The sequence below is a fragment of the Gekko japonicus genome, unplaced genomic scaffold, assembly GCF_001447785.1.
Source record: "Gekko japonicus isolate JY-2015 unplaced genomic scaffold, Gekko_japonicus_V1.1 scaffold15, whole genome shotgun sequence".
Lineage (NCBI taxonomy): Eukaryota > Metazoa > Chordata > Lepidosauria > Squamata > Gekkonidae > Gekko > Gekko japonicus.
This window is the reverse complement of record NW_015165830.1, coordinates 2,353,480-2,368,510: the sequence shown is the minus strand read 5'-3', so window position 1 is coordinate 2,368,510 and position 15,031 is coordinate 2,353,480. Positions and strand designations below refer to the sequence as shown.

General features: G+C 44.5%; 1 protein-coding gene across 2 annotated transcripts in view; it reads right to left on the bottom strand.

Moving 5' to 3' along the window:
- Positions 1 to 15,031, bottom strand: part of XYLT2 (xylosyltransferase II) — an 83,623-nt gene that overhangs the window by 13,256 nt on the left and 55,336 nt on the right. For both annotated transcript variants that reach the window (XM_015410777.1, XM_015410778.1), the window contains exons 4-9: positions 14,182 to 14,384; positions 12,698 to 12,778; positions 10,960 to 11,176; positions 7,762 to 7,938; positions 5,494 to 5,756; positions 4,436 to 4,631 (exon numbers count right to left, since the gene is read on the bottom strand). In XM_015410777.1, the coding sequence (XP_015266263.1) occupies positions 4,436 to 4,631; positions 5,494 to 5,756; positions 7,762 to 7,938; positions 10,960 to 11,176; positions 12,698 to 12,778; positions 14,182 to 14,384 (1,137 nt within the window). The remainder of the gene's footprint in view (positions 1 to 4,435; positions 4,632 to 5,493; positions 5,757 to 7,761; positions 7,939 to 10,959; positions 11,177 to 12,697; positions 12,779 to 14,181; positions 14,385 to 15,031) is intronic.

Sequence of the window (15,031 nt, the reverse complement as noted above, 5' to 3'; positions counted from 1 at the left end):
GTAATTGTAGTATGCACGTTTACTCAGAAGTAATTCCCATTTCACTCAGCAGGATTGAATGCAGAGGGCATTCAAGGTGCTTGGGTAAAGGGATATGAGGGTTGCTTTGGGGGGGGGTTGCAAGAAGGAGAGCGTTGGAGGGGGGGCTTCACAATGGGCGGAGGTGCAGCCACCAGTGTGGGAGCTTCTGCTAGTTGCCCCAGGGAGCGCTCACATGAGCACTACAGGCACCACCCTTTAGCCCAGGACACCTGCAGCCAGGAGGGATGAGGAGAGACCGACTCTGAGCCCTGAAGCTGCTCCTCCATGTAAAGGTAAAGAGAAGCTGAGGCATGCCGCTGATGCTGTGAGGCAGCAAATTACAGTCCTGGCCAGCTATGGCAGGAGGCCCAGAGGACACAGAGGGGAAGGGCATCTCTTGCAAGTGACCACAAGGCTTTGGCCTTAGCTGAGAGACATTTATCTCTCCCAAGGGGAGCGGCAGCTTGTCTGCTGAGTCCACGATGAAGGAGGCATTTGAGCTAACCACCCTGCAGAAGGTACCCAGAGCCCAATCAAAGTCAGAGCAGGAGAAGGAGACCCACAGATTCACTGGTGGGGGCTGCCTGCCATAGGCTGCTGAGAAGAGAAGAAGGAGAAGAAAGGGGTGAAGCAGAGAGAGGGTGTCAGCACAGTGGAAAGGAAGGGTGAGTCAGATGGAAAACCTCAGATCACAAACAACAATGCTAAACCTCTCCAGTCCCTCCTGCAGAGTCCCACTTGAACTCCAATGCAGGTCCTACAGGCAGGAGAGAGAGAAAGGTGGTAGTGGGAAAGACAGCTGCTTCTCAGCACCCTCCATCTGCCAGAAAAGGACAAAGCGCTTGGCACTAACCTCAATGGAGCTCCCGGTCTCCCGCCGAAGGCAGTGGAGGCCGGGGGCTATTTTTCCGCCGCGGAGGAGAATGGGGCAGCAACAGTGTCATGGCGCAAGGCACCATGATGGGGGCGGGGAGGAGCCAGCCTAGTATAGGCTCGGCTCTGCTCCCGCCCAAAGCAGTTGTAGCCTCGTGCTCGGCTAGGAGGGAGCGTGAGGCTGTGGTGCTTGCCGGCGCGAGTTCCGAGGCCTTGTGGGGTCGAGCGGCAGAGGTTTTGGCGGCAGCGGCAACAGTGGCAGCAGGGCGATCAGGATGGAGACTCTTCTCAGAGATTGTGTGGAGAGGCTTCTCGGCGGCAACGTCTGTTTGCACAGCGACGGTGGCTGTGCAGACTCGGTGACAGGGAGTACACGCAGAGAGACTTCTCAGCAGCGCGGGTCTTACCTTTTGGAGGCAGCGGGGCTTTTGGGCTGGGGCTGCTTAGCCGTGTCAGGGCCGGGTCCCTGGGCTTGTGAGGGCTCATATAGGCATCCCGGGGGAGTGGAGCTGGGGGTAGCATGTATTTTCCCCAAGCGGGGTTACTTGCTCAGTGCCCTGTAAACCCCCTTGTCCACCTTTGGTCCCCCCCCCCCCCCCATTGTCAGTCACCATTCGAATAAAACGGCCCGGGTAGTTTTGGTGGACGTCGCCCCCTGGTGGTATTAAACATACGGTTTACATAAAGGTGGCAGTTAGACAGGCGGCCATTTCTGGTGTGGCTGAGTGGAACTACCATTTTGGGAGTGGCAGTTTTAGTCTGGCAGCTATTTTTGGTGTGGCCATTTGAAGGTGACATTTTGGGGAGGGACATTAAAAGGTGGCTATATTGGTGAGGTCTTATGCTGAGCGGTCAGCCATTTTGCAGAGTAGAATTGAAGAAGGCCATTTTGGGGTGATATTCAGTTTGTGGGACTTGTTCCTTCTACACCCTCCCATCCCCCCCCCCCCGGTTCTAAAGGTAAAGGTAAAAGTTCCCTCACCTTGGGAGAAATCTGCACTTTCCAGCTGTTGCAATCACAGTGCCTTGATCAGCTCGGGGCCATGAATTCCCATGGTGTGGATGTGGATGGGATGTCAGTGCCAGGGGGCATGAGAGCTCCCTTCTGCTGGCCTTTTTAAAAGTGTCATGATAAAATTTCTAGGTGTCATGGTAAGCAGATGCCTGGAATTTCTTGGGCTTAGAGTGCTTCCTATCATCTCCACCTGATTTGTAAAGTATCATCCCTTCTGGACTCAGCTGACCTAGCCACACTGAATGATGCTCTTGCAAACTTTAGACTGGATTATTGCAACACGTTCTACATGGGGTTGACCAAGAAACTATTCTGAAAACTTCAACTGGTGCTGAGTGCAGCAGCCCACTTTCTGACAGGTATGGGGTGCCAAGAACATGGAACTATAATCAGGAGAAACTGCACTCATCTCTTTTTAAGGAGCAAGAACTATAAGGAGCTTATCTTAAGGACCTCTTCCTATCAACCCATCAGCTAGCTCAGGTCCTCCCATCAGAAGTTACTTGTGATGCCCTCAATTTTATCTGGTCCCTCACTGCTAAATTTTGGCTCTCAGTGATGGCCCCCTACACTGTGGAATAGTCAGTCGGGCAGGCAGGCATTTATTATGGCGACAAGCCATAGAACACACATGCTTAAATATAGCATTCATAACATTCATATAACTGAATTTAGGACAGTAAAATAAAACTCTATAAAAAATACAGTTGAGCGTAATGAAGTAAAAAAAGAACATAAAACAGAGACTATTAGGCAACTATTATTATATATTTGATCGTGTATTTTGGATGCGGTAGCATGCTACCCAAAATTTTGCCAGTTTCGGTAATTGTCCGGTTCCGATCAATTAATAATTGGTTACACCGCTCAGCACCTGATTGTCCCACCATATCTGTTATAAGAGGAGTAATATATTTCTCACAGATCTTGTTTATACCAGTTACATCTGAGCCTCATGCGCTCAATAGTTTCTATCTCTCCTGAGCTGCATCGACAAAGTCTATATTCAGTAGGGATCCTTTTGAATCTGCCCTCAAGCATCGCGGAGGAGGAAGCCTCACATCTGGCTAATGTGAAGGTTTTCCTAAACTTGTGAGTATCAAGCTGCGATAAATAGGATATGGGTTGCAAGCGATATTTGACAGAATCTGGGGCTCTAAACATAGGACATCTACCCAGATCTGTCTGTCTCTCCATGTCCATCATTCTCTGTTTTAGGGCTGATTTTGCTACATCCCAATGCATACTCAAAATCGCTTGGGGGGGAAAAACCAAGAGCATATAATTTATTATGAACTGCTCTCAGACATTTCAATTGAAAGTTGTCTGAGAGTAAAATGTGGGTTAGTCCCTGAGGATGGAAATTTAGTTTAAGCCAATACTGGAGTGAAGCTAAAGTAATTTTGGCTTCCATTGATACAGATGAATCAGTGTATTTGATACACACCTCGGGACCTGAAGAACTGCTCTGAAAAATTTGGGGTGCATTCAGACGGGCAGCTAATCCCGTCATTATGCCAGCTTTAATTTTATCCCAATCTTTTAAATCCATCGTAGCACGACCAGACATCCCCCTGGTGAATCGCCTTACTGCGCGCTGCCTTTCAAGTCAATGAAAGCAGCAAAAAGCGAATTAGGACCTTTAGCAGCGTATTTTTCTGTAGGGTGTTGAATGGTAAGGAAGTGGTCCAAAGTGGATCTAAAGTCTCTAAAACCAGCTTGCTCTATCACAATCACATTTTCTTGGATCAGCCAATCCTCAAGCTTTACCAGAAGGTGTTTAGCATATAACTTGCTACATATATTTAAAAGGCTAATAGGCTGATAATTTGCGGGCTCTTCTCTTGCGCCCTTTTTGAATATGGGGACCACTATTGCCATATTCCACTCTGAGGGGATAAGGCCTGAAGAATCGATAAAATGAAAAGGAAGGGTGCCCACCAATCAATATTTTCTTTCAAAAATTCAGGTGGTAGTCTGTCAGATCCTGGAGCCTTAGCAGATTTTAATTGAACTATATAGGATTTAATTTCCTCTTGAGAAACTGGCGGCCAGGAAGGCAAGTCTTCAAAATCAGCAGTTGTCACTGGGGTTAAAGGAGAGTCTTTACACAATTGCTCAAAAAAAGTAACCCATTTGCAGGGATAGTTTTCCAAAGGTGATCCACTACACCCTTGTTGCTAGCCTTCCAGAAGTTGTATAAGGTAGAGACGAAAGGGCCAATGCTACTCCATCAGTGGGGAAAGAGAACATGCTGCAAATTTTGAGGCTACAGGGAACTCTACAGCTTGTTCAGTAACCTTGATCTATCCATAGTCTCCATCTCCTGTTTTCCCTTTATAAAGGGATATTTCCAAATCTGAGACCAAGTTCATTTTGCATCTCAACAGAAGGCCTTTTTCTTTCAGATGCTTTCATACTGGCACAACATGGGCTCTAGGAGAGAAAGTGTACAGCCATGTGGACACTTGGACAGATTTGAGCCAGAAGAGTTTATCAGCAGAAGGGAAGAAACTGGAGTCCTACCTCCAGATTTTGCAGACGGTTAGTTTGTCTCCCACGACTGGCTAGTTTGAGAGTCCCTCGGGGCATCATCCACATTTCTAGAGAGTCCGTCTGCTGTGTTACAGTGTTCTTCACTTCCTGAGTCACCAAGTAACCCTGGAAATGGTCATCATAGAAATACAGATGCACACTGGATGGGAAGCCCTGTGGCTCAAATCTGGAGAAAGAGAGAAAGCCACGATTACGTCATAATATCTTAATCAGAAACCACAGGCTTCTCTGGGCCTGTTAGTCAAGGGTGTTTAATAGGATAATCTTGACTTCCCACAGAACTGTGTCTGTTACTGAAATTCATTGTCCTCATGCGGTCTTACCCTGGATACCCACTGCCATATAAATACAAGAAGCTGCATTATACAAAGTCAGGATACTAGTTCATCCATCTAGTCTAGCACTTTTTTACTTCAGCCAGCAGAAGTTCCCCAAGGCCATTTCCAGACCTGTTACCCCAAAGCCTTTAATCTGGAGATACCAGGCACTGAGCCCAAGACTTCTGGTATGCATCAGCTGTTTATTTCAGAGTTTATATCCTGCCTTTCCTACCATCTATGGTGGCTCAAGGTGGCTTACAAAAGACATCTAAGCAAGCAATAGAGACATTACAACCACAAAACAGGCCAATTATAACAAACGGTAATAAGCCACACCCCTGCACCCTGCACAGCGCAAAACTCCCTCATAATCTTTCATCACTGACAAAGGCCCGTCTGAACAAAGTGGCTGTACAATCCAATGCAGAGGCCCTCCGTTCCAAAGGACAAACACCATTACTGAATAAGGACTAGTCCAAGCAATGGTCAAACTTGAAAACATTAAGGGAGGGAACTCCGAAGGTACAGTGCCCTGTAATCTCAAAGCAGCAGTGATGCCCCAGGAAGTTAAACACCAATATTTCTACACAGCAGTGGGTGCCTTTCCCTGTAAGTCAAGAGGACGAATAAGTCTAGAAATTCAAAGACAAAAGCTCCCATAACCCAACCACTTCCGTAACCCCAGTATTTTGCAATCGGTGGAACTACCTGCAAAGCCTCTCATCTTTCTGTGCCTGTGCAGATGTCACTTTCTGCAGCCCCAGCCTGGAGAAGGATGTGTACACAGTCAAGGTGACGTCGCTGAGCCCACTCAGCCCATCCACGAAGTCATAGACACTCTCCCAATAGGCCTTGAGGGCTGGCATGTTAGGTGGGTAGTTACCATAGAGATGGGAGTCCAAGATCTCCAGCACCTCCTGATTAATGGTTGATTCAAACTTCCTGGCAAAGAAGGTGGGTCTGGAGAGTTGCTGAAAAGACAGATGGTTTGGGAGAGAGCTTTAAAACCCAAATCCTGAGACATTTAGGCTAGTCAACAGAAAACGGAAAGAAAACTAAGAACTGACCATCAGGAGAAGACATAAGAGTGAAAGTGGGAAAAGTGCCTTTCCTCAACAGACCCCTTTCCCAAAGTATCAACAGATACTTTTGTAAATTAGAATGCAACCTATACAACTGCCATGGAACATTTCATCTTCCAGCGTGGGGCCTCTAGAAGCCCCGGCTGGTTGTATGGTCTTATTTGGAAAAGGATAATCAGGCAAAGTGTTTGAAAAGGTGGAAGCCCTTTTGGAGGGCAGTGGTATGGAGGTCAGTCATGAAGACATTTTACTGCCTGTAGCACAATGCAAGACACAACTGCATTTGATCTCTTAGAGATTTGGACTAGTGGACATCTCTGCACTCCTAACTGCAGCTTAATCATGCCGATGGAAGTTCTGCAGTGATTCTCAAGGGCTGTGATGGCAAAACTTCAAGCTCCTCAGGAAAAGCCATCTGCCTTCCAAGAATATTTCCAGCCAGCCAGCATAGCTTGGAATCACTTGTCAGTATTATTCTTGTATGCTTTTGCAAGCAGGTCGCTGTTGCATCAGTTTGGTCTGTGCAATAGCTTCTTATAATCCCCATGAGTCCATCATGAACCTCCAAAGTGATCTCTTCACATAATACCAAACAGCAGAATCGGTTTTCGAAACACTAACTGGGGTTGTCATCACTTACAAGGCATTTTAACAGCGCAATCCTATCTAGAGTGACGCCAGTCTAAGCCTATTTAAAATAAATGTTCTTAGAATGAAATCACCACGTAGGATTGTACTATAACTCAGACTCCATTTCTGCATCCCCTGAGCTCACCATTTCATGTGCCCATATTTAAGCCGCATGTCTCCTTAAGTCCTTGCACTGTTTTCTCATGCTTTGTACTAATTTCAAGGTTGCTCTCAAAGCACTCCAACTTTTGGGGCCAGACTGTCTTCCCCCTTGGCCTCTTTACTCGCTCGCTCTCCATTCCCCTCAAGATCATCTCTTCTTCACCCAAAGAGTGATTAACACATGGAATTCACTGCCACAGGAAGTGGTGGCGGCTACAAGCATGGGCGGCTTCAAAAGGGAATTAGATAAGCATATGGAGCAGAGGTCCATCAGTGGCTATTAGCCACAAGGTATAGATAGGGACTCTGGGGCAAGTGATGCTCTGTCTTCTTGGTGCTTGGGGGTGGGGGGTCAACAGTGGGAGGGCTTCTAATGTCCTGGCCCCACTGGTGGACCTCCTGATGGCACTGGTATTTCTGGCCACTGTGTGATACAAAGTGTTGGACTGGATGGGCCTTTGGCCTGATCCAACATTGGCATCTCTTATGTTCTTATGTTCTTGTCATTCCCTAATGCCTCCTTCCCTCCTGTTTCTGTCTCTGTGCCTTCTGTCATGTTGCTCTCTGTGCCTGGCATTGCCCTCCACCTTTTTTTCCCTACTGTTTTAAAGAAGACATTGCCCTTTTGATACTTCCTTCCCTCTTCATGGTCAGCTCCTGACCAGTGTTCCCTTTAAGCTGAGTGTGAGCTAGCTCACAGTTTTTTAGCCTCTGGCTCACACACATTTTTGTCTTAGCTCAGGAAGGGATGGCTCCAGAGCAAACTAATTTATGCAGCAGCCAAAGCTCCTGCTCACAAAGTAGAATTTTTGCTCACAGGGCTCCATAGCTTAGAGGGAACATTGCTCCTGACCACTCCCCAGTCTGCTATGACTGGAGTGCTGTGGTCGTGGTGGTGATTCTGACAGCACATAACCAGGCGGTGGCACTGAGAAGATACACAGATGTACCATTTCACTTAGTCAGAGCTACCTGTCTGAAGAAGTCCACGGAATGAGAGAAGCCAGGCTGCTTATCAAAGCAAACCAAGGGCAAAAAGAGGGCAGATGAGACTAGGAGGGGAGCTGGACTGTGGTAGAGAGAAGGGAGATTTCTCCATCACCTGCAGTCGCAAGAAGTCCTGCGGCTTGAAGTCATTTGGCGAGCAGCCGCACCAGTCCACAATGTGCTTGTACTGGCACTTGCAGCCCAGCTTGCGGTTCCAGTTTGTCACCCGGAGGTTATTGTCTACCAGGGTATCGCAGGCGTGGCTGTTCTCCAGGACGGTATGGAAAAAAGACTGTACACAAACAGAGAGAGAGAGAAAGAGAGAGAGAGCGCAAGGGCTACAGTGAGCAATGGGGGCAACCCCTTCCAAGTGACAACCACTGCCCGCCTCACCCCAAATATGCCTTGTTCTAGCACTGACCATGATATAAAGTGCAGGCCTGTGGGTGCTGAGTGTGCTGCAAACACTTCCACATTCTGAAACAAGAAAAGCCACACTCTGCAAGAAGAAACCTCAAACTTACATGATCAGAATACTTTATTCACCATAAGCAAACCATGCTAAGATGTTTAAGGTTTCAACTTCTAGCTGGAAAGACTGCCTTATCTCCTTCCCCGAATTCCCTTTTGCAGGGATTTGGGAACCAGAAGCAAATGTGGAATGGGGCAATGGTAATACTGGAAACTGCTAGCAAACGGTATCTGTCAGGTCTTCGTGTTTATCATTCTGTACCTAACGCTGTCAGGATTGTCCATGAATTCTGTGAAAAAACACAATATCACCATCACTGACAGATTTTACCTATGTATTTTTGCAGAGTTCACTGGATGGTGTTTGTTAAATGGAAGACGCTTACTCTTAATATCCTTAAATCTACAGATCAGTCCTACACCCTGCTTTGCCTTAACTGAAACATCGGTATTATGAACCACATCTGCCAGTTCCACCACTGGAAAGTCAAAATGGTGCACTGGACAGATACTTTAAGAGTGATGTGGGAGAACTGGATCAAAATAATTTTTTATGTGTTGCTGGGATTCCTTAGATGTTGATCAGGCATTTTTTTAACAAGCAGACCTACCACCCAACTAAAGAAATCTTAGTCGATCACTTGTACGAATGTTAGTTAATTAACTAAATTGATTAACAGTTTAGTCGTAAGCACAGTTAGACCTTCCTAAGCCTACTAGTTTCAATGAATTTAGAAGGGTGCAATTCTGCCTAGCACTGCATTGTAAATCTGCAGAAGTATGTACATGAATAAATGTCATAGTTCTGAAGGAAGACAGGGTACTTTTTGTATTTCAATAGGACGCCTAAGTATCCCAGGCAGATCCTGCCACAAAAAAGGCATCACTTTGTAACTGAAAGATAATGGTGAGGGGTATGCATATTCTGAGACAAAGGGTTGGATCTGGCCTAAGATTCCTGCAGGTGGAAGGGAGTGCGATGTTTGCCAATTCCTCCCTCTTGCTGCAGACCTCCGACTCCCCCCCTTATGATGCTTCTGGGGATCTATGGTCCGCCAGGGGTAGAAATATTTCAGTGGGCATTTTGATCAGCAGCAGGAAGGGGGAGACAAGAAATTCATGCTCTGCTGATGGAAATCCTCTTGTAAGAAGTAATTTTCAGTAGGATCCAAGAAGATGTCTGCTACCCATGGGTTTATACTTACTGCAAAATACTTAATTTCTTTTTTTTAAATGCTGCTTGATTAATTGCAAGCATCGTTTTAGTTGATAAAAAAGTTTTAAAAACAAATGATCTAACTGATTCAACATTGCAGCCCTAGTAATGAGGAACAGAAATAGCAGAAAGATTTCCCTGAAAGAAGTCTCATCATTACTGATCTTCCCCAGCCATCCTCAATGTATTCTAGAGCGACAATGTTCACACATGGTCATGGCAAGACTCAATGGGCTTGGCCAGTGCTTTGCTCGGACAGTGTGAGTGGCTCAGAACACACCAAAGAATCTCCCAATATATACAGGGACCTAGTCAGCATGGAAATGGGTCCTCAATGATAGCAAGTTTGAAAACTACCATCCTAAACCTGCTGGGGTTTTGTGAGGATGACTAAGGAAAATATTAGAACAAAGTTCGAGTCCAGTGGCACCTTTAAGGCCAGCAAAGTTTTAGTCAAAGTATAAGCACACTTCTTCAGATACAGTTACCAGTCCATACATATAGGTATAGGGTGGCCTGCAAATTAGCATACAGCATAATGAGGATGTTTAACAGATGCAAAGACCAAACAGGAATAACAAGTTTAGGTTACCATCTGTTTGAGTTTAATTCTAGGGGAAAACATAGTGAATAAATATGTCAAAATTGGAAATTGATGAGCAGATGTATCCTTAACTGTGGAATGCAGAGAGTAATTAACTGAGACCTGCTCTGAGTCATAAGAATAAAATAAGCTCTAAATAAAGATAATTAAAAATAAAGATAATTAAAAATTATCATAGGGCTTCAGATTTCTGGAAAATCCATCCATGAATCCTTTTCTCCTTTAATTTCTTTGCTTTATGCATGAACTATCAAATGTTAGCTGAGATGTAGTGATTAACACACTCGTTCTCTGCAATGCCAAAACTGAAATAAATGGAATCTTTTAATATATATTTGCATCAGAGTTATTTGGAAAGCAATTTGTTTGCAGAGGCCAACGTCTTCCTGTTTATTTATTTTATTTCATTTATACCTCGCCCTCCCCGCATGCGGGCTGTTGGATGATGCAAAGCAAAAACATGACAAAAACCACAGCCTCACTTTGTGCCAACAGATCTTGCAAATTTCCATATTTAAGGTAATTAAGTTCCTGATATTAAAAAATAAAAGGGATTGCATAAATGGCATCTGTTCACTCAACTATCTCATAGCTCTTCAGCACCAGAACAGGTACGCAGACATATCCTACTTATCTAGGAAAAAAGGCAGTATCTGTTGCACCACAGTCAACATCAATCTACACACATATGGTTCTCATGTAATGCTCTTTACTGCAGTCAGAAATGGAATGGGGAAGAAAAAGGGCCAATTTCCCTCCAGTGTTTGCACAGTGTTCTCATCCTCCTAATTCACAGATAATTTCCTTCTCAGGAAAAATAATCATTAAAGACTTGGCCATTTTACTGCCCTGAAGAATGCCAGTATAGTTAGACAAGTATAGCAGGGAGAGAAGAAGTGACTCATCCAAGGCTTAGCCAGGAATGCAGCTTCAAGGTCTTTAGTTCCCTACCAGAGTACTATTCGCTATGCCATGTAGCTCTAAGCCTGAGCTCCTTGATTTAGCTCCAGCCAGGAACCCACCTCTGCTGGGAGAAGTGTATATGTGTAGAACTGCTGTAGCTGGGAGACCAGTTTGTCAGTGGTGTAGACCACATATTCCACAAAGCTGCGAGTGAGGGCAAACCAATCAGAGCCACCGTCCACCACAATGCCCTCAGGAATCTGTCGTTCGCCCAGCCGCCACATATGAGAGTCGCATTCATGGAAAAGTCGGTCTAGACCCTGCTTCTTGATGAACCTGTGCAGGGATGAAGGCCTCAGATTCAGTAGGAAAGCAACACAGAGTTTTCTGCACTGAGATCACAGTGAAAAGGGGTCATCTAGAATGTTACACTAGAACTCCAGACCCTGCTGCCAAAAACTCCTGATAGTCTAAATACTTATATTTATTTTGCCTAGTTCATCACTAGCTGGAACTTTCATCTTATCTGCAAGGGACCAGAAGATGCAGAAACAGCAAAACCAACCTAGCTCACGCTATTACCATGAGTCTGCCAATCCCTACTCTTCAAGCGAGCAGAACTTTTCTAGAGCAGCCTTTCCAGAAGCACTCAAATGAAGTTGGTAGCAGAGTCGCTTCAGGAAGACCCATGAAGAAAAGACAAGCATCGGCAGAAGGCTATGAAGAGTTTCAGGTTATTTATTTACAGCAGAAACATCTTATTTACATCCTTTGCACTGTGATAAATTCTTTATACATAATTGCAAGTCTCTGTGGAGAAAAGGGTGGGGGAGGGCAAAAATATTCTGATTCCAAAGTTCTTTTGCTTTTGGCAATCACTGCCATTGTGACATTATTAACCGTAATAAGAAACTGTGCAAAATTTCCTTTGAATGTAACTTATAAAATTTTCGATAAATTCATTCAAAAAACAAAAAATCATGGTGTATATATATGAAAGTATTTATAACAATTGTTATTCCATATCATAATACTACCAACTCCTAAACAATAAATATTGTACTCACAAGGTACAATATTTATTGTTTAGGTGTTGGTATTATTGTGAAATTGAATATCAATAGTTATAAATACTTTCATATATATATATATATATACACACATACATACACACACACACACACACACACACACACAGAGTTGTTTTTTGAAGGAATTTATTGAAAATTTTATAAGTTACATTCAGAGGAAAATTTGCACAGTTTCTTATTACGGTTCACATTTTATATTGTGTATCTCACTTTTGTTCTGTATTGTGCCATTATTAGCAGGAGAACAGGCACTGGGAACTATACAGGGTAAGGAAAAAACTGAGTTTCTAGAAAAACTGTGCATATATTTTAAAGCCCCCCCCCTTAAAAAAGATCTAGAACCTTTATTTTTAAAACAAAGTCAATAAAATGTAAACATTAAAAGAAAAAAACTGGGACTCTGAAAATATTTGGAAGCTAAATTTCCGAACAGTCAAATTTCACAATTCATGTTTACACTGGTATACTGCCCCTGTATATGCATTTCATTCAATTAACATAGCCTCGCTGGGTCAATGAAGCGGCAGTAGGTATTTTGCCATGAGTCACAGATACTGTGCTACAGAAATGTTATGTGGCAACAACCGATGGTCATGTAATTCATATGATGGTGGTCACGTATTCTTTCCACCCACTTTTGCCCACTGCTTGTTTTAAACTCATCCCCAATGCCAAGCCTCACTTTAGAATTAAGGCTGTGGCCAAAAGAGCCAAATAATTAAATGAAAGGAAAGGAGTATGTGCCAAGCCTCAGTGAAAGAATTACCTGGCATTATCTCGGCCATGAGACTTCAGGAAGTTCTTGTCTCTATATTTTGACAGGAACATCACCAGCTCCTCATTGGTCCTGCAGGGGGCAGTAATTCAAAGGAGAAATTAATATAAATAGTGGGGAGGGAACTATGGCTCTACCCGGTCACCAGTATTAGGGCAACCAAAATTGTATCAGAATACGTTCTAAATGGACAAAGAATTCATCAATTTAAAGAGAAGACGAACAAGTGTATATAACTGTACAAATTGACTGAACAGCTTCATGGATCTACGCATATCAAATATGCACTACTTGATTTCACCTAACATTACATGGCACTAATTCATTAAAAATCTCCAGCTGTGCAAAGGCTGCCTAGGGCAGTGGTCCAACCCATGTGGCAAGGCCATGAGGTAGATCATGGAGCCCCCGCCTCCTAGGCTGCGAGCCCCTAAGAGCTCACATTTTTTGGTCCATTTTGGAAGGATGTACTGCTAGTGTGCATGCTCAGAGAGAAAGAGTGCTACGCCCTCTTCTTTTTATACAAGCATAGTGAGAGGAGCCGCAGAAAGAAGTGAGGCCACTCAGCATTTGAGAGCATTCCTTTTTAGTACAGCCAGGATCAAATATAACTCTCTTCCTAGAAAAGCGGTTTTGCCTACTTTCTCTTCTCCCTTTCAGCAGAATAGGGCCCAGCCACTTCCTGCCCCTCTGCCAGTTGGTCCTCCAATCTCATATGAATTTGGACTCTGTCACCAGCAGGCCATAATGCTTCTTCTTCCTGTCACATGACTTCCTCACATACTTCCAGCTCAGTACAATACCTGCTATCTTGGGTGGTTAAAGGTGGATCCAGGAAAGGTAAAAGACCACTGATCTAGGTATTGAGAAGAACCAATGATGGGACTCAGTATAGGATGGCTTCATGGATTGGATCCCATCTATCAGAAAGTGGCACTTGACGGTGGCAGAACTTTCACACATTCTCCTCCACTCAGCAGTCCTTTTCAACAGTGGGAAAACTTATTCCCAGGGTCATGGGACCTGCATGGTCTAACAGCCATGAAGACCCCAAGTCTGCAGTGGGAATGCACCCTTTCATAAATAGGCAGTGTGTTTCAAAATAGAAGACTTCCCACACAAGTTATAAATATTATCATGATAAAGGCCACCCCTTAAAAATCTGGGTACTGCTCCGCAGTCAAGCCCCACTGTACTTCTACCCTTGGGTCTACTTTACCACCTTTCTCCCATCCATTTTATGGGCCTTGCTTCTTTGCGTTCTGCAGTGAAGAATAGTCTGCTTGCTCTTCTGTTTTCCATCTTCAGCTTCTCCAGTAGGTTAGGCAAAGAAAAGAAAGAACCCCTTCTAGCTAAGTGAGGCCTACACAGGATCCTACCATGTGAGGTGGCCAATTCCAAAAAGTAATATCCAATTAATCATAGCCTAAAAGTCTTCCCTCCTCTGCCTCTTCCTCCCTCCCTGCCTCACTGACCTTGTAGGGTAGTCTGTGGCACTCAGGTTGATGAAGTAGTCCCAGGGCCAGTCCGTCATCTCTAGCAGATCCTTCATGCTACGCAGGTACATCTTCAGCAGGCTGGCCCCGCCCCAGATAGTGACCATATTCCAGGGAGTGACCCGGATGTTGGAATAATGCTGGGCCACCCCCAATACTTCACGGTGTAGATAAGTAGAGCGCTGTAAGGGGCGGGAACCAGGAGAGAAAACTGAGTGCCAAGCTCAAGTTCTACAGAGCTTCCCAGGGAGGATCACAGTTCAATCTGTTTCCTCCCTTTCTAAAAGTGATTAGGAATATGCATGGCAGTGCAAAGCTCTGAGGTGCAGTGCAGATTAGCCTGAACAGGACAACTTTCATTTACAGGATTTCAAGTGTTCTTTAGTTGAAAAATTCAAAACTATTTATTTATTATTTATTATTATTTATTTTTCACATTTATACCCCGCCCTCCCCGATAGGCTCAGGGTGGCTGACTATCCAGTCTTGTTTTCCTAAAGGCTAAAAACAGAATAAAAAATCCAGGAGAGTTTGCTTTCAGTGGTCAGCAAAAGGGCTATTATTATTTTGTTTATAGCATTCCTATGCCACTAAACCAGCCTTTAAAATATAAATACATTTATATGCAGGGCTATTTTTGGGCAGGAACGCACAGGAACGGAGTTCCGGCTGGCTCCCAAGTTGGCCACACCCAGCAGGAACTCATTAGCATAATAGGCCACACCCAACAGCAGAAACTCATTCGGACTGGCTACAATTAGGGGTGTGTGGCCTAACATGCAAAAAGTCCTGGGTTTTGACAACAAACAAGGTAAAGAGAATAAGAAGC